Raw genomic sequence first — 25,002 nt, forward strand, 5'->3', positions numbered from 1 at the left:
ACTCTTGAGTTTGGCGGCAGAACTGTGCCGTGTTGACACAGCGCATCCATTCTCGGCCCCATCTTCCCACCTGTTCCCTCGGAGAGACTGCAGGGGGGACACCTGTCTTCGGAACATTTGGAGAAGAAATCCGACCTGCGAAAAATGCCTTTGGAAGTTTTCCTGATCGGAGGAAATCCTTGCCTTCTCTCCCACACGCGCTCTCGTTGCCTTCCTCGAGGAGCCCATGGAAGGGCTGCTCTCCGATAACATCTACAACGTTCCGAAGAACCAGTAGTTATTATGCACATTTGAGCTGCTGAGCAGGCAGTGTCTTAGCTTCTCTAAGCTTCTGTTCTTTGCATCAGTAAAATGCATAAGATCTTAGCTCTTGAGATTTTGCAAGAATCGAAGGGTAATGCGTGCTTAGAACGGTGCTCTGCCTTGTTGGTGACACTTGCTCTCTGTTCTCCTGTGCTTTCAACACAGGACCCCAGTCCCACAAGATGGGGTCCAGGGGAGGATGGGTGCTGGAGTAGGAGTCAAGACCTGGGTGGTTTAGTCCCAGCTCTGTTAGTCACCACCTACATGAGCTTGAGGACATTATCTCTTCTTTCCCATTTCCAGCAATGGAAATCGCTCCATTTCCCTATGTGGGTTACCCTGTCGAGATTCATGCTGGCCCTCAACCCGGGGTGCCCTTCCTCCCTCCCTCTTGGCTAATTCCTTCTTTCTCTTCTGTGAGACCTTCGCTGATCCCCTGCGCCTGGGTCAGGACCCTGCTCCGTCAGTCTGTGGTTCCCGCATCTCTCACTGGAGGCGTCGTCACCACAGAGACATCACTGTTGCCCGTCTGCCTCTCTCCCTAGCCTGTATGATCACCTTGACATTGACCCCCCCCTCTTGAAGCTCTGTGTTTGGTGTCAAGACCAGGACCCTGCTCTGCAGACATTTGCCGAATGGATGCATGAAGGAAAGAAGGAAGGGATGGAGAATCTCTGTCCCTCCCTCCCTCTCTCCGTCTCTCTCTCAAATTTAAAAAAAAAAAAAAAAAAAGGAAAGGAAAGAAGAATGTGTGAAAGGCTTTGATCGGTGGAATGTACTGTGTGGTGGCCCCTAGCCTGAAGGTTGTATGAGACACCGTGTACTTTAAGTACCAATATTTTAGGTGGGTTTTTTGGGGTCCTAAGGGTCAAAAAATTGTAGTGAACCAAAACAATATATATTTTTTTTGAACTGCCCTTGCAGCTGGGTCCATTCTTTGTCACAGAAGCAGGGAGCAAGGGCTTTGGAACCTGAAACCCCGGGGTTGGATTCCAGCCTCCTGTTTGGGTCCTGGCTGCACATCACCAGCCCTCACACGGGAGGCTACGGTTTTTCCAGAGCCTCGCTTGAACTCTGGTCCACGATGCAAAGAGCTCCTGCTAGGTATTAGGTCGGTTTTTCTTTCAGAAAGTGTTCTTTGTGGGGTGGGGAAAAAAGCACATTTTCCAGAAAGAGTCCTTCCCAGTGGCCGGTGCACAGCCACAGGATGGCCCAGAGGTTCGACTGAGACCACGTCCGAGAGCAGGCTTTGTCACCGACATCTCTGTAGGGGTGTGTCTCTCAATACAACACACATATCTGGGAAAGCTCACCGCAGCTGCCTTTGCCATTTGAGAGAGCACACTGTGCATCCATTATTCACCTCTTCGGGTCCAGCCCAGGAGTGGAGAGGCTCATTTTTCACTTTCCTCTGGCTCTCGGCTCCCTCCACAAATGAGCCGCCTGCTGTATCCGGGTGTGGAGCTGGAGATGTGGGGGTGAGGTCATGAGCCCGCAAGGCCTTCCCGCGCCCATTGGGTGTGCGAAAGGGAAATTGAGGAATTCCGCAGAGCCACAAATCTGAGATGTCAGCTCATAAATATGTAAACTCCTCGCTTAGGTAATAAGCTTCCTGACAGCCAAAACTGTCATTTGCACATTCTTGTCAGCTGAACGCAGAGTTCCAGTTGCCAGACTGTCCCTGGATACTGGGGTCTCAAAGCCGGGGAGTGGGGAGGGAGCCGGGCTAATTGTTCTCTAAAGATCTCTGGCTGTGCTCCATAGGCGGGCGCTCTCCCTGCCTCCCCCTCCACCATCAGGGGGCTTTCTCTCTCGGTATTTTGGTTGTTAAGTGTGGGCAAAAATTTTGCAGTGTGGCACTTGGAACATGAAAAGGGCTGAACGCGAATATACCAATGGAGGCAGGAGAAACAGTTGCCAGCTTTTGCTTTGCAGCTTTTGGCAACAGTGACTAAATCTGTACGCTTTTTCAGTCCCTCTTGTATCACGTTGAACACTCAGTCGGAAGCTTAACCCACATCAACGGTTTCCTACGGATCTAATTTGAAATGTAGGCCTGCCGATACGATTTAGGGCAGGCAGCAGATATGTGGTACATGCACGTTCACTGAGCATCTGCTACGTTACAGGCACTTCGGACGGTTTGAGGGGTTCACAAGTGAATCAGGGAGAGGGGTGCTTACGACGCAAATTCTACTGTGAGGCTTTGTGATGAGCCCCAGAGTAGCTCTATCGGCAAACTACTACCAGGGGTTATGGGAGAAAAGAGTAAACTCTCCTTTGGGTGGTAGGGAGGGGCACACATGCGTTAGGGGTGGGTCTCAGTGGATGAGTTGACAGGTGGCTGGAGCAGGACTCAATTTCAGACTGAGGAACTGGCGTAAGTCTACACCCAGAAGCATGACTGTACATGGGTGTCGTGTAATTACATGGAGATTAAATTGAATACAATTGACCCTTGTACAGTGTGGGGCTTGGGGGCATTGATACACCCACCTCCCACCCTGTGCCGTTGAAAAGCTGCATATGACCTTTGACTCCCCCAAAACATAACCACTACTGGTCTCCTGTTGACCACAAGTCTTCTCAATAACATAGTCGATCAACGCGTATTTTGTATGTTGTATGTCTTGGATACTGTGTTCTTACAATAATCTGGAGAAAAGAAAATGTTAGTAAGAAAATAATAAGGCATTGGGGAGTCTGGGTGTCTCCCTTGGTTAAGTGTCAGTCTCAGCTCAGGTCATGATCTCGCGGTTCGTGGGTTCAAGGCCGACATCAGGCTCTCAGCTATCAGTGCAGAACCCGCTTTAGATCTTCTGTTTCATTCTCTCCAACCCTCCCCCACTCATGTCCTCTCTCTCTCTTTCTCAAAAATAAATAAAACATTAAAAAATACTTTAAAAACCATGAGGAAGAGAAAATACATTTACACGGCCATCCTTATTGGGGAAAAAACCCACGTGTAAGTAGACCTGTACAGTTCAAAATGGTGTTCAGGACCCACTGTATTTTTCAGACTCTCCCAATAGGCAGAGATTAGTGATGGATCACATTAAATAGGATGGTGTGATGAGGGTGATGAATAAAGGGTTGTATCAGATGAGATGGGAAATTGGAAACAGTGGATTGTGGGTCAGGTATAGCCAGAGGACGTAGGACCCACGCCTGTGTTTGAACCTTGGTTCTGTCACTGACCAGATGGGTGGTCTTAGACTGCTTGTACACTCGTTATGTCTGTTTGTCCTTTTGTGAACATCATGGTGGAAAGAGGAAAGGCCATTCAGGAGAGAGAAGAGACTAAGTCTAGACAACTTGATTTCCATTGAAAAATCAGGAGTCCCTGGGAAACTATCTCCAGTAAAAGTGCAGGATCTTAGAGTACCTTGCGGGTGATGTAAAGCCTTTCTACATTTGTACTCAGCACTCCGCCTGCCAGCCTTCTGCTGATCAGTTACCTTTATTACGGTGCGCACCCAAAATTCATGATGTTGGGAGTTGCTAATGAGCCTTCTAAAACACCAAAGAGGGGTAGAATAATATGTCACAGCGTTACAGAAGCAATAGTGTTCGGAACGGGAATAGTCCTTGGGGGAATTGTGTATTTTGCTGACTTTCAAATCCTTGAAGAATGGCATTCTGGGAAGGGAGCCAGTGCTGATGTTCAGGAGTGGAGCTGGTAACGGGCACCCCGCTCTTCCACAGTCGTTCCTGGAGTCATTCGCACATCCGTGTTTTCCATTCAACAAATGTTCATGAGGTCCTTGTGATATGTAGGATGAATATTTGCATGAGGTACTGGCCATGTCCCCAGGAGCTGCCCGTTCTGTAAGGAGGGAAGACGTGTATATAAAGGATGTAGACAGGAAGTTACTTTTCAAATACAATGAGAGAGGGGCGCCTGCGTGGCTCAGTTGGTTATGCGTCCAACTCTTGATTTCAGCTCAGGTCATGATCTCATGGTTCGTGAGACTGAGCTCTGTGTCGGGCTCTGTGCTGACAGCGTGGAGCCTGCTTGGGATTTTGTCTCTCTCTCTCTCTCTCTCTCTCTCAAAATAAGTAAACTTTAAAATATAACAAAAGAGATCTGTGAAAGGTAAGAAATGGAAAATGGGTTCCAAGTAAAATTTTGGAAGACTATGCCCCAAAATAGAGAATTTTCTCTATTAATACTTAATATGGACTTCTGTGGTCCCATTTGTTTCATTCAAGGGATTTTGAGAGGAAAAAAGTAAAATGGAATGTTCGGCATACCCCGTGTTTTGATTCTGGGGAAAGGCAGAGCAGGATTAGAACTGAGTGTTCAGATGTCATTGGCTCATAGGCCAAGAAAAACATATTATTCAAGTACGAGAACATTATTGATTTAATTACCTTGACAATATAATGTTGAAATTTTTTATTTAAAAAAAAAAAAAAAACAGATTCTTCATCAGTTAGTTCACAATAAATGGGAGCAATACCTAAAGGCTTCACATCACGAGACCTACCCCCGGGCTAGGCCAAGGAAATGTGGACTTTGAGCCCCCTCTGGAGGAAAAAAAGAGAGCCCTCCCCAGCTAGTCTGGCAACAAATGGTTTCCTTTCTAAAGGTCAGCAATGGAAAAAAGAATCATCTAATCAAATTGACTTTTCAAATTAACCTTATAAACCAGAAGTCTTATAGTCTTTAACTCACAGAGAATCCAATGAAGATATTTCCTTCAAGAGGCAACCTCAAAAACATCCTTCCTCAAAGCCTTGCTCTGACATACGTGAGATGCAGACTAATAATGATGTGGGAAAAAATAATTATAATGAACACAATAATGATATTTGTTTTATGAGCATAATAGGCCGCAAAACCCCACACCACAAAATATTTCATGGATTATCATCTTTTAAGAAGCCAGCAAACCATAAAAGCAAACCAAAAAAATCTGTTTATTCATTCACTCATTCTACAAGTGCTTATGGAGTGTCTACTGTGTACCAGGCACCATTCTTGGCAATAAGTAAAACAAACAAAAGCCCTTGTCTCTGTAGACAGGCTTAAATTGGAGCGGGAGATATTAAGCATAAGCTCTGACCGTGTGCCTCCTCTCCTCGACACTGTAGGGTAAGTGAGGGTGTTGGTAAGGAGGTAGAGGAGCAAAAACACTGAGGAATCTGGGGGTCTCTCAGAAGCCTGGGCTGTGCTGCACCCTTTACAAAGTGGTCTGCGGGGCACCTGGGGGGCTCAGTCCATTAAGCAACTGACTCTTGGTTTCAGCTCAGGTCATGATCCCATGGCTCTTGAGTTTGAGTCCCACATCGGGCTCTGCACTGACAGCACAGAGCCTGCTTAGGGTTCTGTCTCTCTTCCTCTCTCTCCTCCTGTGCTCGCTCATACACTCTCTCTCAAAATAAAGGGATAAACTTGAAACAAATGCATAGAAATAAAAAGCAGTCTTATTTTAGCCCCCCCTACAAATGAAAATAATCATCTTTCCCACAGACGATGAAAAGCCTGTTACTATAACCTGATTTGTCTTGTTTTGGAAATATCTGGAAACTCAGATACATCCAAATGTGCCCCAGAGCATAGCCTTGCAGAACCCTGGGGCTGGAGGAATCCTTAATTGAAAGTCACCTCTGCCTAGACCATGGTTTCCAAGATCTTCCATTGATGGGAATCATGTGGGGACCATAGGGCTGACCATGTCAAGATCTGTAGCCAGACTTTCTTCTTTAGGGTTGGTGATTTGGGGGCCAGTGCTCCATCCGACCATCCATGTTTGTGTAGTGCTTGTTAAGGACAGACAGCGTTGGGAACACAGCTACAGGACAAGTGGACGTGCCTCCTGACTTCGTGGCGTCTTCAGCCCTGTGAGGAAGACACAAGCAACCACAGCCAGTTGTAAGACGTGGTATGGCAAGTGACACTCTTGGTTGGCCACTCCTTCTCTTTACCAGGAACCACAGCTGGCTGGTGCCTGGCTGGTGTGAGGAAACATGGCGGCCCGTGCTGTCAGTCTGTGCACAGCACAGACAGCTGCTTTCCAGTGCATTAAGGAAAGTGATACTGTCTACACCCAATTTCCTTCGTGGGCCGATTTAAACTAAACTGCATTAGTTTGCTTAACACAGCATTTTGGCTATGTATATGTATTTATTTTGCACACACGCTCTCTGAGTGCCCCAGGACACTGGCCCCAAAGGTTGTTGGTGCCGGCAATAATGGCTTGTCCTGCCCCTGGTTATTCTGGTGTGAGGACTTGCTGTCAGAGGAGCAACTACCAAGTGAGCAATGCGCTTCTAGCACACAAAGGTTGGAGATGTGTGAGCAACCTAAGAATCTAGCTGCAGCTGGTGGTTTCCAGGCGGGAGCAAATGTGCTGACCGAGATGTGCCTGACATCTGATTTAAGACTGTAGAAGACCCCAGTTTATTGGCTCAGATGGAGAAGGTCCTTTTTTTTTGTGACCTCTTTTCGCTATACATAAGGCCCTCCCAGCCAAGAGCACAGCAGAAAGTCGGATTCAAGATGCCTGCGACCTGAAATGCATCAGTCAGTATCATGGAGTTGATGGAGCCCTGGAGAAGGCCTGGTGGGCGGGTGTTCAGAACTGGATCATGTATAGCAGGGCTGAAAGGAAAGGTGTGGCTTTGACCTTGCCCGCCAGTATTTATACATTTAGAAGCATATGGGAAGACTCTCTAAAAAGAAACACACTTAAGATATGGTTTTCACATCAATATTTAATTATTATAATAATGTAACAAACACTGGGTATGTACTGTGGGGCAGGAACTGTTCTAACACAGAGAAAATATAGATAGATGTATAGGATCTATCTATATTTTTAATTTTTTCACATTTATTTTTGAGAGGCAGAGCATGAGTAGGGGAGGGGCAGAGAGAAAAGGAGACACAGAATCTGAAGCAGCTCCAGGCCCTGAGCTGTCAGCACAGAGCTGGATGTGGGGCTCGAACCCACGAGCCATGAGATCATGACCTGAGCCAAAGTCAGATGCCTAACCGACTGAGCCACCCAGGCGCCCCTGTCTATTTATATTCTAATATTACTACTCCATGAGATGTAGCGACCCTCATGTCTTGTTTTACAGCTAAGGAAGCTGGCACAGAAAAGTTAAGGCACTTGGCCAAGGCCACAGAGCTGTGAGTGGCAGAAAGCACATTTGAACCAGATAGTTTGGCTCAGATTGTACCTGTGGCCGTTTCTCTCTTCTGCCTCTGGAGGAACTCTGAAGGACTAAAGTACTATAACCCTAAATAAGAGTTTGCTAAAGCATATATTGAGTCATAAGCCGGCTCCACATAGCTCTGCCCCACACACCATCATGGTGGAGTCCTGGAGGCCTGTCAGAATCATGAGCCTGAGAGCACCCGTGAGGGATTTTCTAGTCTAGATCGAGGCTAGAGTATTCATCACCTAGTTCTCCAAAATCACAGCAACGCTTAGCTAATTTGGACCCACCGAACTGAACTGACTTTGAAAGAACTATGAGAGAGGTGCCTGGGTGGCTCGGTGGGTGAAAGTGTCCGACTTCAGCTCAGGTCACGATCTTGAGGTTCATGAGCTCGAGCCCCGTGTCGGGCTCTGTGCTGACAGCTCAGAGCCTGGAGCCTGCTTCGGATTCTGTGTCTCCCTCTCTCTCTGCCCCTTCCAGCTCATGCTCTGTCTCTCTCTCTCAAAAATAAACATTATAATAAAAAGAAAGAACTACAAGAATTGACTAATATATTATCATTCTACAGTATGACATTGAATGTGAGCTCCTCTTAGCAACCTTGATGGAAATAGGAAGCAAAAACTTCACCTAGAAGATCGATAAATAGCGGAATAGTTACAGACACCAAGTTTCCCCAGAATGGTTTTAACTGGTTTATAAAGGAAATTAGATCTCAAAAAAATACATAGGAAACCAGGGAAGAAGGAAGAAGAGAAGCCTGTTTCTGAACCAAGTTAGTTATTGTGATTGGACACTAATTAGGCTCTGAATTTTCTGGAAATGAAAGCTAATGGATCAGAAAGGAAGGAAAGAGGAAGGGACCAAGCATCTGTTGAGCTCTTACTGAGTGCCTGTCGTTCTGATGGCCACTTCCCATATGTTTTGTCCTTCATCTTCACAATGGACGCTTGCACTTGATGTCATTAGTTACGTACGTTGTCCAGGGAAATAGCAAAGCCAGGATTTGAACTGTGCCTCTGATTCCAAAGCCTGTGCTTTTTATATTGGGTTATATTCTTCTCACCCAGGAAAGTGACATAGAGGATTTGTGTGCAGACCCCTAGTCTTTCTCGGAGAATTTGTCCTAATGGACCCAGGGGACTTATAAATAGTAGGTGCTTAGTCAATATCTGTGAGAATAACATGAATAAATAAAGGCATGGATAATAAGAGGAAAGGTATTTTCTTTAATTTTCATAAGCTGTAGGAATGGTTTTTATGGGTGCTTTTATATCAGCCCCTGCTAAAAACAAAGTCATATTGTAGCATCATAATTCGGTACAAGTCATTTAGGTAAGGGTCTAAAAATACAATGCTTTATATTTTTTTTCTTTTCTTGTTTCATTTTTTGAAACAGTAGTGTAGACAGGCCTCCTTATTTATACCTCTTCAGCCCCCGTTTATTTCTCGACCCTCCAAAATGTACTCTGCCTCTCCTCTGACTCTGTTCAAGGTCAGTGATGAGCTTATTAGTTCCAGTCCAGTGGATACTTTTCATTCGCTGTCTTTGTTGGTCTCTTAGTGGCATTTCACACCGGTGACCCCTCGGTCTGTCTCCCCACCCCCCGCCCCCCACTCTCTTTTGCTCCTTTACAGGCTCCTTTACCCTCCCCTCCCCTCACTCTGTATCACTCATTAGATATCGAAGTCCCTCATGGTTCAGTCATGGGCCACTTGCCATTCTTTTCCTGTTCTGCTCCATGGCCATCTCATCCATGCCTGCGACTTCAGTTACCATATGACTCTGCAGTCTGAAAACCTCAGCCAAATATTTTTTTATGTCCAAATACTGAGAAAGATCTAACCCATGATTGCGTGTCTTGAAAATAAGCGGTTTCTCTTGATGAAGTCAAAGGCTAGGGAAACAAGTGAAAAATATGATACATTTCTTAACCTTTTATTGGTAGATAGTCATACATGAGGAGGCACTTCTATGTATCTTTGAACAACTCTTTGCATTGGTGGTTATTACTTACTTGTTTGACAGCAGGCAAGGGAAGCACAGACATTGAAAGATAAAGTACATGCAGCTACCCTCAATTGAATAGCATTCATAAAGATAAAATGCCTTCTGAAATTTTAATAGAAATCAATGTGAAATAAGATTCAATTTATAAAAACTCAAATTACAAGCAATTTATGGAGCGTATCTGTTGTGTAAACGTGGGAATCTACATGAGAAGATGATTGATTGTTTGATGGATTATATAACATGAATTACATTTTGTCCAGCTTCACCTGAATATATTCACAGACACAGCTCGGTGGCATTCTGGTCTAGAGAGGTATTTTCTTCTTTTCACACAGTCTGTTCCTAGAAGCTCTATCAGGACATAAATATTATCTTCCTGATAATAATATCAGACCTGGGAATTTTATTCTCAGCAGGGGATCCAGTGTCAGAAAACTATGGTTTATAATTAGCAATGAGTTAGTAAAGTTGAGATAGTACTTTAAACCCATGTGGCTATTTAATATAATCATGGGGCGCCTGGGTGGCTCAGTCAGTTAAGCGTCCGACTTCTGCTCAGGTCATCTTTTCACAGTCCATGGGTTCGAGCCCTGCGTTAGGCTCTGCGCTGACATCTCAGAGCCTGGAGCCTGCTTCAGATTCTGTGTCTCCCTCTCTCTCTGCCTCCCCCCGCCCCCGCTTGCAATCTGTCTCTCTCTCTGTCTCTCAAAAATAAATAAACATTAAAAGAGTAAAAAATAAATAATATAATCATGCTCCAAATTCTGCAAGAATGGGAATCATTTAACATCGGATTCCAGTAACTGAGTAGACACAGCATAAAAAATTTGTTACCTATTGTAGATTTCACCTCCTAAAAATAATATGCCTTCCAAAGTACACATTAGTGCACTGTGCAGCTCAGCTTAGGTCAGGTTTCTTCACAGAGTTCACCACGAAATTCAAACTAAAATCTTCATTCATTTTGATAAATTTCTCTATTTCCTGCAATTTTGTTTCAAAAGAATTAATTCCTTTGGTTGTAGCAGTGTTGAATCTTTTGGTAATTTTTTTTCAAAAACACCTGGCAGCTACAAGACAACAAAGTAACTATGAAGAAAGTAACAAAAACTTTAACCGACAGGAATCCACTGAGTTATCTTCTTATTTTTAATTTCTTAGTTATTCCCCCTGCCTTCTCCTCTCCCTTCCCCGTACTACACAGATGCATGTGTGTGCACAAGCACGTGCACACACACGCACACAGGTGCACGCACACACATGCATCTCTGCGTGCACATAGCCCCCAACAACCTCAGGGGCAGCATTAGGGACAGTAAGTGCGGTAGTAGAATGAGAGGGATGGGGGGGGTCCCTACTTGGTGCTCAAGTCACGTCCTATCCATCGAAATGTGCACCCCAGGTCTACCTCCTTTTCCTTTCCATGTTATTTTGTAGCATAACTGCCCTGAACCTGCAGAAATAATCAAATAAGCAAGAAGGTGCAAGAAATGGTAAACGATAGGTCATTGTTAGCAGCTTTGATTCAAAGTCGCAGAAGGAATCACCCCTGCAGTCTCACAGGCTGTGATTACTTTAGTCTTTCTCCTTTCATGAGTTATTTTAACTTTGGGGTGATCTCTCCTCTATGCCGTGGGTTCTATTAGGATCACTTCTCTACTGAAAACAAAAGTTGCTTCCTTCCTCTGCATCAGAGCTTTTGGACACGCTTGTGGTGAGTGCACTTTCTTGGCGTGTGCTTTTTCCACACTTTTTAGCAATCTGCACAGACTCCAGCCCACGCGGTTCGGCAGGTGGAATTGCTAGGAAAGGGGTGTGGGTGTGTGTGTGTGTGTGTAAGCTTCTGCCTCTCTCCCTCTAGCAGGGCTGCAGAGGTGCCGGCCATCTAAACCACTGGCCCGGGAGGTCTGGGACAGGCCAGATTTGCAGGGAGTCAGTCAGAGACAGGCAGCCTGTCCTGTGCTGTTTCCACTTCATATTGTTCTATTGCAGAGACCCATGCAGATGGTTGTTCTTTAGAATAATGTAATGATCCAATTTCAACTATAGTAAATAATTTGTTGAACAAAAAGAAATATTGATATTAAAGGAGAAAAAAAAGTGCTTCTTTTAGCAAACAAAACCATTATATTCAAATTTAATTAACCGAGAAGCCCCCGAACCGCAGAGCGTGTCAGGCAGCATTGACAATTAATTAGCTTTGCTCTGAAAGAGCCACAGGTATTGAGCAGAGAGTTCTGGATTATAGGCTTTATTTTTCTCTGCAGACGCTGTCCATTTCTAGCTCACACCCTGATAGCACTTTGCTGCTTCAGGCATCAAATTATTTCTGGAGTGAGTAATTTCATGTCAGTTTGTGATTTCCCATGATCAAAATATGGGGAAAGTGAGAATAAAGCACTGTTTCTTTTAAACTAAAGACATAAAGGGACACCTGGGTGGCTTGGTTGGTTTGGCTCAGGTCACCATCTCACAGCTCGTGGGTTTGAGCCCCACGTTGGGCTCTGTGCTGACAGCTCAGAGCCTGGAGCTGCTTCAGATTCTGTGTTTCCCTCTCTCTCTCTGCCCCTCCCCTGCTCACACTCTGTCTCTATCTCAAAAATAAATAAATATTAAAACATTAAAAAAGTAAAGACCTAAAAAGTGAACAACACAGCTGCTCCTCAGTTTCTTCTGCTTTTCAAGATAATTCTCTACCAAACAGCTAAGGAAGATAAATAGTAAGGAAAACTTAGGAAATCAGGGGTCGCCCTTGGCTTTTAAATGGGCTGTCTTGTATATGGTGAATCTGGTGTTTTTTCTTTTCCACATTACATTAGCATATGTATAAATGACTTAACTAGAAACTACTGGAGTTAGCATTTAAAAGGCAGCATGATGTAATGAAAAGAACATTAGGTTCATTAGATTCTTGGAATCAATTTATCTGGAATATGCTTATTCCTTCAAGGAATCTTAATTTTAGTTGGATAGTCCTTGTACTGTGGAAGATATATGTACACACACACACACACACACACACACACACACACACATTTCGGACAACTGTTTCTCATCAGAAAAATCAGGCACTGGAATTCCACAAGGAATGGACTTGAATTTGCCCGGGGATGTCTTTTTCTGTCTTTAGGCACCTGAAATGCTGGATTGTAGGTACCTGATTTCATCCACCTCATTCAGTAAGACTAGCCGGGTCTCCATCCCTCGTGTTTATGAAAGGTCCCAGTAATGGCAGTAACCAAAATCATAGATATCTAGTTGGGGATAGATTTTTTTTTTTAAGTTTATTTATTCTTGAGAGAGACAGCATGAGCAGGGGAGGGGCAGAGAGAGAGGGAGACACAGAATCCAAAGCAGGCCCCAGGCTCTTGAGTTAGCTGTCAGCACAGAGCCCAACGCAGGGCTGGAACCCACCAACCCTGAGATTGTGACCTGAGCAGAAGTCAGATGCTTAAAGGACAGAGCCCCTCAGGCGCCCCTAAATTTTTAAACTTACATTTGCATTTGCTTGGGTCATGTGCCCTTGGTGCTTACAGTTCTTTTGATTTGGGTATTATTGGGTCCAGTTTGCAAAGGTATAGCTCTGGAGGAGGTTAAAGCTGCATAGTTTCTCTGGTCCTGAGCAGGCTTGGACTGGGCAGATGAGGCCAGAGAAAAAGATCTGCAGACGGGAGGCATCATGTGTTCAGAAGAGATTAAGGGCCCGGAGGTCAGTTGGCACAGGGCAAATTGTATCAGAACCCGAGTGCAAGTTAGCAAGACAGCGTGCGGGATCAACCCAGGCTGGCGCAGACGGCTTGTAAGAGGAAGTCGAGCTGGCAAGTGGAAGCGGAGAAGCAGGAGACCAGGAGGCCACGCAAGGAGTCTGGGAGGACTGAGCCCCGGGGCTCGGGGGAAGCTGCACAACACGAACAAATCAAACCCAGGTGCAAGGTCACTGTCACCTGGTCAGAAGACAGGGCTGTGTCCGAGGGAAACGGGGCCGTGTGTCCCCCCCTCCCCCCCATGGGGCTCTTCGCCTGCCATCGTCCAGGGCACCTGTAGTCCACACACATCAAGGAGAACATCCTGGAGGCGCACCTCCAGACTCTTGTGTGCACCATGCTTTTCTCCTCCCCGATGGCGTTCTTACGAGTGCATATTGGCAGGTGGGATCCCAGGAGGGCAGAGTGGAGGGAGTGTAGCTTTGTCGCTGTGCATGGAGAGGACTACTGATGTGCAGGTTGTGAAGAACCCACCAGCTCTGGAGTCGTAAGCTCAAGGGTACGTCCCATGGCATCGAAGGCAGTTGACAAATTGGTAGTGCGTCCCTTTAGACCTTCCTGTTACACGCGAACTGAGGATAAGTTTCGGTTTATTCCATCTTCCAACGTTCTTGACAGAGCGAGGGTCTTCTCTCTTAAGACACGACAGATCGCAGGAGCTCGAAACAAGATGCATCTTCCTAGACAGTCGTTCGGCCTCAGAACCAGAACTTTCCAGTCTCTACTGAAGGTTTTCTTTCAGGTCCTTCCCTGAGAGTACCCAGGTCTGACGTAGCAGGTTTGCTGGACGTGCGGGTACAGAGACGTTCACCTGTCGCCAGGCTGCCCATAGAGAGTAGCACCATGTTGTCATCAAGTTCTGGACAGGGTCATTGGAGCAGAGGCCCCAACCTTTCCTTGGGCCCCAGGACCCTACCTCCTACAGACAGCACTCTGCTCATTGGCGAAGGTGGTCCATGAGAGCTCCACTCGCACAGAATATCGAGGGAGGCCGAGAAGATCAGCCACAGTGTCTGGTCTCCCACTGCCAGGTCACCAGAGTGAGCAGAGTGTGGCAGACAGTGAGTTCTGAGCAACTAATGAGCAGAGAAGTGAGGCCGGTGGAGGGTCTTTCTTAAAGTGTTCCAAATCCCAGTAGACCTCAGAGCCGCTTAGCTGAGTCCTGAGCAATGGCAGCATCAGGGAGACCACGGCCCACGCACCTTCTAAAACTGGAAGCAGAAGACGCTTCCTTTGAGCTTCACAGGCCAAGGCATGGATTCTGCCCTGGACAGATTGTTTATTTGATGTTTCCAAAATCCAACAGCCAGGAAATTACAAATCCATGATCTGTATTTCTGATTTAGCTTTCTATAGCACCGGCTTGAATTTTTTTTTAAATCAAACATGTTCTGCTTTATTTGGACCTATGAAAGCATTTCTATTTTCACACAGGGATGTTGGCTCAGCTAACACTTTCCTAGGGACCTGGCTTGACACAAGGGAGAAGGTTTTGCTTTGAACAGCTTTCGTAAAAACCGTGGTTTATGAATGGGTTCTTTTTGCTGCCACTGTTTTTGCCTTGCACCATATTGTCATTTGTCCGTAATGTTCTTACTGTGACCCTCAAAAAACTCCAGACACAAATGGATCAGCAATGTCTACCAAGGGCGTGGGTTTTCAGACACTGCTTTTGACCCTTTTTTGTGTCCCTGGGTATGAGCGAATGGTGTGCCGCTCAGATAACAGTTCAGGAAAAACTTCCAGCTCAACTCTGGTGGGAAGTCCTTTAACTGGGTAGCTGTTTGACCTGTTGTGTGTCTGTGGGCTCCTTCATGCTTCTGTTGATCTCTGCCGATGTAACGTTATCAGCCATGTTGGGTGGTGTGGATTCTTCTCTTCTATGCAATTTAGGAGTGGACTCTGGAACACAGAGCAGCTGCCAGGGTGACCCAGAGATGACTTCAGGGATACCTATAGCCCATGGATTGCACAGTTGTGTTGTGCATGGCTATCATTCGGTAAATCCTGATGGACTGATTGAGTTCCCAGAGTGCTTGGATGCGTTCTAAGCAGCTTCCAACATTATTTGTTCTCTAGAAGGGAAGGCAGGAGGTGACAGGGGACGGTACATAATAATGTGTGTGGTGGTGGTAGATGTTGTGCTGTTATTGTCAGGCAAGGACTCACTCCGGGTTGGGATTTTAGGGACAGAGAAGCCGTTTTCATATAATTTGCCATTCACGTCCTAATTCTGGGCATGACCCGACTCACTCAGTGGAGTCATTTCCCCCCCCCCCGTGATAGGAAGGTACGTTGCTAGGCAACTAGATCGGTAATTGGTAAATGCTTATATATGATTTGATTTGAGTTACATACAAAAATATGTAACTGCTGGGTTTTTTCTTTTTGGTCTGCATTAGTAAGCACATGATTATCATTTGGTTTTATTTTGCCCAAATAAAATAAAATAACTGCTTTCACTTATCAAGTTGCATCATAGCATGAGGCAGTGGAAAATCCCTGGGCCTAGAAGACTGAAAGCTTGAATCCTAATCTCAAGGATGAGAGTCACTAGTCCTGTGACTGTGCATAAAGCCTGGTTACTTCTGAGCCTTCATCTTTTCAAACCTGCCATTTGTGGTACAAACACCTTTTCAGCAGTGAGGATGCCTGTGACCAGCGATGGAACATACAAGAATAAGACGTTCCATTGTAAGGTCTCAGAATTATCTAGAACCCTAGGCTACTTAAGCTTGGGACTCCCCATGTGTCATAACTCCAGAGGCTAGAAGGATCCGCCAGTACCTGAGTCATACACATGCTGTCACTTCAACAATGCACAGAGCTCTGGGGCTGGTCTGGGAGGTTCAGAAGAAAGGAGACATGGTATTGACCTTCAGCAAGTTAATACTGCAGTGCTGGAGAGAGAGAGAGAGAGAGAGAGAGAGAGAGAGAGAGAGAGGCAGGCACCAGAGCCCCCACCACAAAGCAGCATCGCATCAAGTGTTGGAACACAAGATAAATCCTCTCAAGGCCAGTTGCTGTAAGACTTCAAGGCAACAGATGAGGCCCCCTGAGGCTGAAATAGTTGATGACGGCAACTTAGACAAGCTCTTGAAGAGTGGCTAAATGTTTAAGAGAAGCATAAGGTAAATTCATAGAAATTATCCCTGTGGGTGAGTGTCGTGCATTAAATGGTAGACGTCAGTTCATTTTCAAACTATGATCGTGTCCTGCTGTAGTGATTTACACACCGTGGTGTGAGGTTGATGGTCAGCCATGTTTTTTTCCTAACGGTAGACATTTTATTGGAAGTCATGTCATGAATTATCTTCAGGCACTAATGAAATGGATCATTTACATGAAAATCGGAAAAACCCCAAGACCCATATGCTTTTCAGTCTCTGGAGACATGAAAATGACCTCAGGGACAGCCAATTACAAAATGGAAAGGTGAAGGAGGATGCTCTCACTCCCTGCTGGGAAGCTTCCAGAAAGACCAGCATGCTTCACGGCAGCGCCGGAGCGCTTTTCAATCGGTCTTCTCTCCCAGTGATGCCTAACCAGCGCTCTGTTGCTATTGTTTTGTTTCTTTACATGCACGTGGACATTTTAACTGTTTCCAGAAGCTTTGCCTCAGACCACTGGTCCTTGTCACATTCCTTTGTATTTATAACTGCTCTGTTTTCTTCCTCCTCTTGTGTCATTGACTGCACAGATTTCTTAAGAGCCTCTGTGATCTGTCATGTCATTGCTCATTATCAGGCAGTCTCAATTCTCAGAGCACTGATGTATTTGGGGTGGCAAATAAGCCATCATAGCCCATGGCGGACCCAGCCATGGTCACATTACATTGAAGTTTGGATTGTCTTTTATGTGCTGACAGTGGACATTCTACCTCTGTCATCCCCTCCTGGGTCAGGACCCTTTCCCTTCGGCAGATGTAGCAGTTCTGAGGACCTTGGCCTGCCCTCCTCTGGACCGGTTCTTCAGCGGAGGTCTCACCAATCAGTTGCCTGAGTCCAGGGCCGCCTGGGGGACTCAGTCAGTTAAGCATCTGACTCTTGATTTCAGGTCAGATCAAGATCTCGTGGTTCACTAGCTCGAACCCCACATGAGGCTCTGTACCCACAGCACGGATCCTGTTTGAGATTCTTTCTCTCCCTCTCTCTTTGCCCCTCCCCTACTCATGGGCTCTCACTCTCGCTCTCTCTCTCAAAATAAATAAACTTAAAAAAAATTACCTGGCGGGGGGAGGCTCCTGGGTGGCTCAGTCGGTTAAGCATCCAACTTCGGCTCAGGTCATGGTCTTGTAGTTTGTGAGTTCAAGCCCCACGTCGAGCTCTGTGCTAACAGCTCTGAGCCTGGAGCCTGCTTCAGATTCTGTGTCTCCCTCTCTCTCTACCCCTCCCTGTTTGCACTCTGTCTCTCTCTCCCAAAAATAAATAAATATTAACATTTTTAAAAATTACCTGGATCAAATTGATAGAGCTTGAATGACCTCTTAATTCTTATAAGCCTACCTATCCGAGCATCTCACACTTGAACACCTGCCTCAAATCAAAGGAAATGCTCTCAGGATGTGGTTAGCAACACACGGTATGTAGGATTTTAAAAAGGACAGCAGATCCTTAAAAAAGGACAGTACTGCTTGATACTCCTCCCTCTTCCCCCAAGTAAGTTCTATTCTTCATGAAGCTAATAATTCTTAAAAGATTGTTAGGTCAATATTTTCATAATCTCTAGACTCTAAAGGTGATAGACCCCAGGGGCGCCTGGGTGGCTTAGCTGGTTAAGCGTCCGACTTTCGCTTAGGTCATGATCTCGCGGTTCGTGGGTTCGAGCCCCACGTCGGGCTCTGTGCTGACTGCCAGCTCAGAGCCTGGAGCCTACTTCAGAGTCTGTGTCTCCCTCTCTCTCTGACCCTCCCCTGCTCACGCTGTCTCTCTCTCTCTCTCCTAGAAATAAATAAAAAAATATTAAAAATAAATAAATAAAGGTAATAGACCCCAATTTAATTCTCATGAAATATGCTTATAATGGCAGGCTTTCTATTTAAGCACCCCACAGTTCTGAAAACTGAAGGTCAAATAGTCTGTCACACAAATGCCAAGAAAAAAAAAGAATCCTCATAAATTCCCCCTCTGGTCTATATAACTGAGACCTAAGGTTTTACCTCTAACTAAACCAATAGAACTTACCAGGTAATTATTTGCTGGTAAATATTCTCAAAAATATTCATTTTTGAGAGACACAGAGAGACAGAGCACAAGTGGGGGGGAGGGCAGAGAGAGGGAGACGCAGAATCCCAAGCAGGCTCCAGGCTCCTAGCTGTCAGCACAGAACCCGACATGGGGCTCAAACTCACGAACCACAACATCATGACCTGAGCTGAAGTCAGACACTTAACTGACTGAGCCCCCAGGTGCCCCAGCACCACTTCCTTGATAGGGGTTAAGTAAATACTAATTTCATCCTGTTAGACTCTTTTTTTTGTTGAAATAAGGCACAGAAAAGTAAATGAAGCTCATGGATATTTAAAGATGTGTACTGGGAAGAAATATATGGTATTTTCCGTGGTAAGAATGAGACAAGTAAATATTGCTTATCATAGTGTTTTAAGGAGTGTTTTTTGTTGTTGTTTGAAATCTTATAAGACAATCCACTCATTTGTTTTTCTCCCTAGGAAGAAAGAACTTGTAAAGCATTAATTACACAAAACACACGTCTAGCCAAACTGTCTTTACTTTTTCAATTCTTTCATGACTGCCTCTCGTTTATGCCACTGATAATACAATTATCCGTGAATGATTTCTGTACCTTAACCTTCTCCTCTCTGGCTGTCGTTGGAGTGCTGTATAATAACAGCAGATCTGCTGACTTCCAAGAAATCGGGATGCATTAGACAGAACAAATAGCTGGTTATAATGATGTTGAAATTAAAATAAAATGTTCTTCTAGAATATAAGGCTATAAAATATGGTTTTTATTTTTCAAATTCTGGAATCCTCTAAGGGCCTTTATTTCATATGCATATTTTAAAAAGAAAGGAAGTTTTAAATGTATTCTCAAAAGGAGTCCCTCCTTTACTGTTTTTCTGCATTGAAGCCAGTAGAGGCTTCCCTAAAAGGATGAGGGTTTCTAGGAGTCGCCTCAGAATCTCTGCCTGGGAAGAAATTTTGGAAATCATCTGATATTCCCAATGCACCAATTCTTCCCCCTGATATCCCCTGGAGGTGCTTTTCTAGCTACTATTTGGACACTTCCAGCAACAAAAAGCTCACTATTTCATGAAGCAGACCCATTACTAATGGGTTACTCTAGTTTATGGAAAGATATCACTTATATTTGTAAGCCCAAATATGCCTTAATGTTCTACCTGCCTAGTAAGAGATGTGGTGGTACAATGTGGGGTACAGAGACCTAGAGTCAGTCTTAGCCTCACTGCCTATAAGCCTTCAAAGTACCACCTCTTAAAAACTACCTGGAGTGCCTGGGGGCCTCAGCCAGTTAAGCATCTGACTCTTGATTTCAGCCCAGGTCATGATCTCAGGGTCGTGGGATCAAGCTCCACATTGGGCTCTGTGCTAGCAGCATGGAGCCTGCTTGGGATTCTCTCTCCCTCTGTCTCTGCCCCTCCCCTGCCCCTCAAAACCAATAAATAAGCTTAAAAAATTTTTTAAAGAACTTCCTGTTTCCTGAACACTGCACATGCAATTTTCATTTTCATAAAAAGTTTATAAACGTAGGTACTATTTTTGCTGTATCTTACTATGCAGAAATGATAATATTTATAATAGGGAGGATGGTCGTAAGAGTGAATGCCAGCTACATACCAGGGTCCCAATAGATGCTTCGTATACATTATAAACATCAGAACTAAAGTAACTTGACCATTATCTACTCAGCATCTCAAGAAGCTGGATGTTCAGATTCAGGTCAGGTACTAAAAAGACTCTGGGCTTAACTCTTTAAGTCTCATTTCTTTGTGAAATGGGAGTACTGTTATTTCCTTCACCAGGTTTTCTGAGATTCAGAAAGATAGCCGACGAAGTTTTCTGGCATTCTTGCTTGAAAAATACCTCCTGGGACACCTGGGGGCTCAGTCAGTTAAGCGGCTGACTTTGGCTCAGGTCATGATCTCGTAGTCCAGGATTTCAAGCCCCAAGTCGGGCTCTGTGATGACAGCTCAGAGCCTGGAGCCTGCTTCAGATTCTGTGTCTCCCTCTCTCTCTGACCCTCTCCTGCTCACACTCTCTCTCTCTCTCCGTAAAAGAAATTAATTAATTAATTAATTAATTAATTAAAAGAAAAAAAGAAAAATACTTCCTGCTACATAGTATTTATTCATTTAAAAAAATTTTAATGTGCATTTCTTTTTGAGACAGAGAGAGACAGAGTGTGGGTGGGGGGAGGAGTCAGAGAGAGAGGGAGACACAGAATCCGAAGCAGGCTCCGGGCTCTGAGCTGTCAGCACAGAGCCTGACACGGGGCTCAAACCCACAGACTGCGACATCATGACCTGAGCTGAAGTCGGACACTTCACCGACTGAGCCACCCAGGGACCCTTATTCACTTTTTTAAAGACTTTTGTTTTTAAACTCTTCCTTCCCTTTTCTCCTGGTTTATATTCCCCAGACTAAATATCCCCAGTTCTTTGGGTCTTCATTCATTCGTTCAGCATATACATATGCTCCTTTGGCCCCGCTGGGATCTACCTTATAGACTGGAAACGGAAAATCACAACCAACATGAGCACTAAGTAAGTCATGTGCTGTGTTAGAAGAGAGTAAGTGCCATGCAGGGGGTGGGGAAGGCAGGCAAGATAAGGGAAATGAGGAGATTGAGGGCAGGTCATGGTTCATTTACTATGGCTGTGCGACCACTTACCCCAAAACTCAGTGGCTTAAAACAGTGATCACTTATTATCTCCCATGGTCCCTGGAGTTCAGAAATCTGGGACGAGATCTCTGTGCGCAATGCCTTGGGCCTCAGCTGGAGGGCTTGAAGTATGGCCCCTGGTATCATCTAAAGGCTCACTTATTCAGACGTCTGGTAGTTGATGCTGCCTATTGACTGCAGTCCTCAGCTCTCCCTGCATGGCCTTTCCCATGTGGCTTGGGCTTCCTCACAACATGGAGGCTGGGTTCCAAGGGCAAGCGGGCCCGTAGAAGCCATATTATCTGTTATGACCCAAGCTTGGATCATTCCCAACACATTTTGTTGTTCAGGACAATTTTCAAAGTTCCACTGGGGTTGAAAGAGAGGGAAGAAAGACCTCGCCCGTCCATGGAGATATGTGAGTGACGTGTCATGGGAAGAGTGTGCGAGATCGGTGCTGCCATCTTTGGAAAGCACAGTCTGCCATGGTGCACAGGATAGGCTCATTGATAAGGTGACATTTAAAGGAAGATTTAAAGGAGGTAAGGGAGTGAACCATGTGCCTAGGTCTTCCTGGGGCAGAGCATTCCTAGCTAAGGCAGGAGCCTGTGGAAGGGCCCTATGGCAGGACTGTGCCAGAAGTATCTGGAGGCTGGTATGGCTGGATCAGAGTAACTGAAGATGAGGATAGTAGGGAAGGTGGTCTGCACTATGAGGGAGGCTCGTACTATGGGATGAGAAGCAAAATGGAGGGTCTTGGGCAGTTATGTTTTAACAGAACCATGCTGACTATTGTGTGGAAAATAGCCTGGCAGTGGAGGCAGAGGGTAGGGAGCCACAGAGGAAGGGAGACCAGGCAGGAGACTGTTCTAGGAATCCAGGCAAGAGAGCTTAGCGGCTCAGGTTGAGATAGGAGCGGTAAAGGCAGATCATGGACCTGTGCGGAGGTTATAGCCACGAAATCTTCCTGATGGATCGGCTGGGTGGTGTGCAAGGAAGAGGAGCTGGAGATGTCGGGGCCATTGCACGCATCGAGTCGCCAGTTTCTGAAATAGGGAAGGCTGAGGCCAAAAGAGAGCTTTTCAGGAGAAGATCATGAACTTGGTTTTCCAGTTCAAGACGTCTGTTAGATATCCAAGTGCAGCACACGGCCTTCAGATCCCATCTGGGGTCCCCTTCCACCCTCCTGTTCCTCTGTAACCCCCTGCTCTGTATTTCACTCCTGTGAGAAAGATGTTCAGGTCTACAGCTAAGAAAATAACGAACTTCGAAGTGGTAATTCCAGTTGCTGTATTTGCACCATTTTGCAGCTCAAGAGATTTGTCAGAGGATGATGATTGCTGGCCCCAAATTAAAACGAACTATTCCAGATCAGTAAGGTGGGGAGTGGGAGGAGGTGCAACCGATGATGATTTTGTCTCCTTGACCTGTGTCACCGGTGACCTGCCATGAGGTTGACACTGGATGGATTAGCAGGTTTTGGTCTGTCGAATAAGGGCGTGGTAGTCTGGTTGTTTAAACAGCCGCTCAGACGTTTAATACCAGTCGACGAGGCAATTGGAATTCGTCCAACACAAGTATGGTGTGAAAACGCCAAGAATTAATCCAGAAGTGAGTCTATTAGTCTCTGAAATGCCTTGGCCTTGTGGCCAATTGCCTTGTTTTCTGTCCTTCGCTGTAGGAGGAGTAAGTGGCTGCAGAACATTTGAATGGTCTGACATAAACAACGGATGTCATTAACAATGCTGGCACCCCCCCTCCACCTTTCACATCTGCCCGCTCTGTGCCAAGTTTGTTGGCTCTGACCCTCACCCCCCGGTGCTTGCCTAATGAATTGTATTTCGTGTCAAAAGACCACCCTGCACAAAGCCCACTTCCCACCCGAGCAGCCCGTACTCTCAGCAGCCCCGTGTACCCTGGCTGGACTTCATTCTGATTTGGTGTTACATTTCATTGATTTGATGGATGGTTTGCTGTTGCACCGGGCCATTTTCTTCCACAACCACACACATAGCATGTATTGCTTGGTCACCACGCAGGTCTTCCTCAGGCTGGTTCGGATTTTACAAGGTGTTAGAATTTCTAAGTAACTCAGAAGGTCTCTCGCACTTGAGTTGGTACCAGAGAAGCTATGGGATGATGAACCGAATAAATGCGATTTATCCCCAAAGATGACCAGCCTTGTGCATTGCTGAAGCGGAGTGTGGAAAACACAAAATCATTTTTAAGTCGCGATGGCAAGAGCCGTGCAGTTTTATGGTTTCTTTTTCTTCTGTGTGAGCGATTGGGTAGCTCATTAGGGTTTTTGTAGCAATGAGGCCGCTGGGGAGCACCCAGACGATGAACAAGAAACTGCCAAGATTCAGAAAGAACTAGGGGCTCCTTAGCAGAAAGAAAATAAGAGGTGCCTGGTGACTCAGTCAGTTGAGCATCTAGCTCTCGATTTCAACTCAAGCCCTGATCCCAGGGTCAGCGCTGAGTGTGGAGCCTGCTTCAGATCCTCTCTCTCTCAAAGAAAATTTTTTTAAAAAAAGAGAAAGAAAATAAAATAACCCTAGCATATATGACTGGACCAGATTTCTCTCCTTACTGTCCCTTTCCTACATTTTGCCTTCCAGAGCTGCCCAGAAGTTAAATCTGTCTTCTAAAAAGAAGAAACATCGGCCTTCCACGTCTTCTGTGGCTGAGACCCCGCTCTTTGCCACCAGCTTCAGCGGAATTCTGCAGACCTGCCCTCCCCCGGCCCCGCCCTGTCTCCTGCGGGCTGTCAGCAAGGTGAAGGACACACCAGGCCTGGGCAAGGTAGGCGCTGGGCGGTGGGGTGGGTTGTGCGTCACGGGGAGAGAGGAGAATGAGGACCCCAGTTGGTTTGTTAAAACGAGGGGGTGACAGGGAACGCAAGAGTCAGAATTAAAATTCAGTTGGGAGTACCGTCAACTTTTCTTCAGTTACGTGTCTGACGTGGCAAATGGAGACCTTCGTAGTATTCGAGATCTGAGTGGGTGTGGGCAGGACCCAGGCAGCTGGGCAGTGTTTCCCAGATCTGTAGCCATTTGAAGAAAACGAAGACACAAAAGGCAGCAGGTAGAGGCAGGACCCCAGAGAAGATGCGAATACTTCGAGGAGAGCCCGGGTTGGGGTAACTCCGTTTTCAGGCACCATCCCCTAACTCTCTGTGCGGACATGGGCATCTGGGTGCACTGCTCACACTCTCTTCTTCAGTCGGGAAATGAGCGAGACTTAGGAAAACCCTGAGTTCAAGAAAGGCGGCTGCTGTATTTCTTCGGTCTTTGTCGCAAGTAGACGTGCCCGCTTAACATGGTCTGCCCTGGGCTTCCTTCTGGAAAGCTGCAGGTCTGGCTAAAGGCTTGGCTGCTAGACTATGAGGACTGAGCTTTCCCTCTCACTGATTTTCCCTTTTCCCCAGGACCCCCAGTCATGGCCATTCAAGGTGCCTGGTCTTCTCATAACTCACCGTCCTTCTGGAGTTTACCCTGAGGTCCTCTGCCCCTTCTTTCTTCCCTGTGGGCCTTCTCGCTGTTTCTCTGCTTCCTCCCATGCTCTCCCACTGCCCCCCGATTTCACCACTCACCTTAGGAAGGTATTTAAACTGGAAGATTATTTTGAACTGAGCAGTGCTTGCTCCAGTGGAATGTATGCAGTTCTGGAGTTTTCCAAGGCACAGGTACATAATAGATGTCAGCTGATGGTTCTGAAGTAGAACCCGAAGTAGAGCAGGGAGCAAGGCTGAGGACTGCCCTAAGCCTCACCAGCCAGGAAGGAGATGGAAAAAAACCCTACGGGTTGGGATTCCTCTCTAGGGAAGGACTCGCGGAGGGAGAGCTCCTGAGGGGACAGTGACACCCTCACGGAGGTCCTGATGGA

The 25,002-nt window shown here is 45.9% G+C and overlaps 1 protein-coding gene across 1 annotated transcript in view; it reads left to right on the forward strand.

Annotated features, from left to right (window-relative positions):
• KIF26B (kinesin family member 26B) overlaps positions 1–25,002 on the forward strand; it is a 464,415-nt gene that overhangs the window by 302,132 nt on the left and 137,281 nt on the right. The window contains exon 5 of the mRNA XM_039237500.1: positions 23,736–23,919. Within this exon, the coding sequence (XP_039093431.1) occupies positions 23,736–23,919 (184 nt within the window). The remainder of the gene's footprint in view (positions 1–23,735; positions 23,920–25,002) is intronic.

Source organism: Hyaena hyaena, unplaced genomic scaffold (assembly GCF_003009895.1).
Source record: "Hyaena hyaena isolate Hyena2069 unplaced genomic scaffold, ASM300989v1 scaffold_127, whole genome shotgun sequence".
Classification (NCBI taxonomy): domain Eukaryota; kingdom Metazoa; phylum Chordata; class Mammalia; order Carnivora; family Hyaenidae; genus Hyaena; species Hyaena hyaena.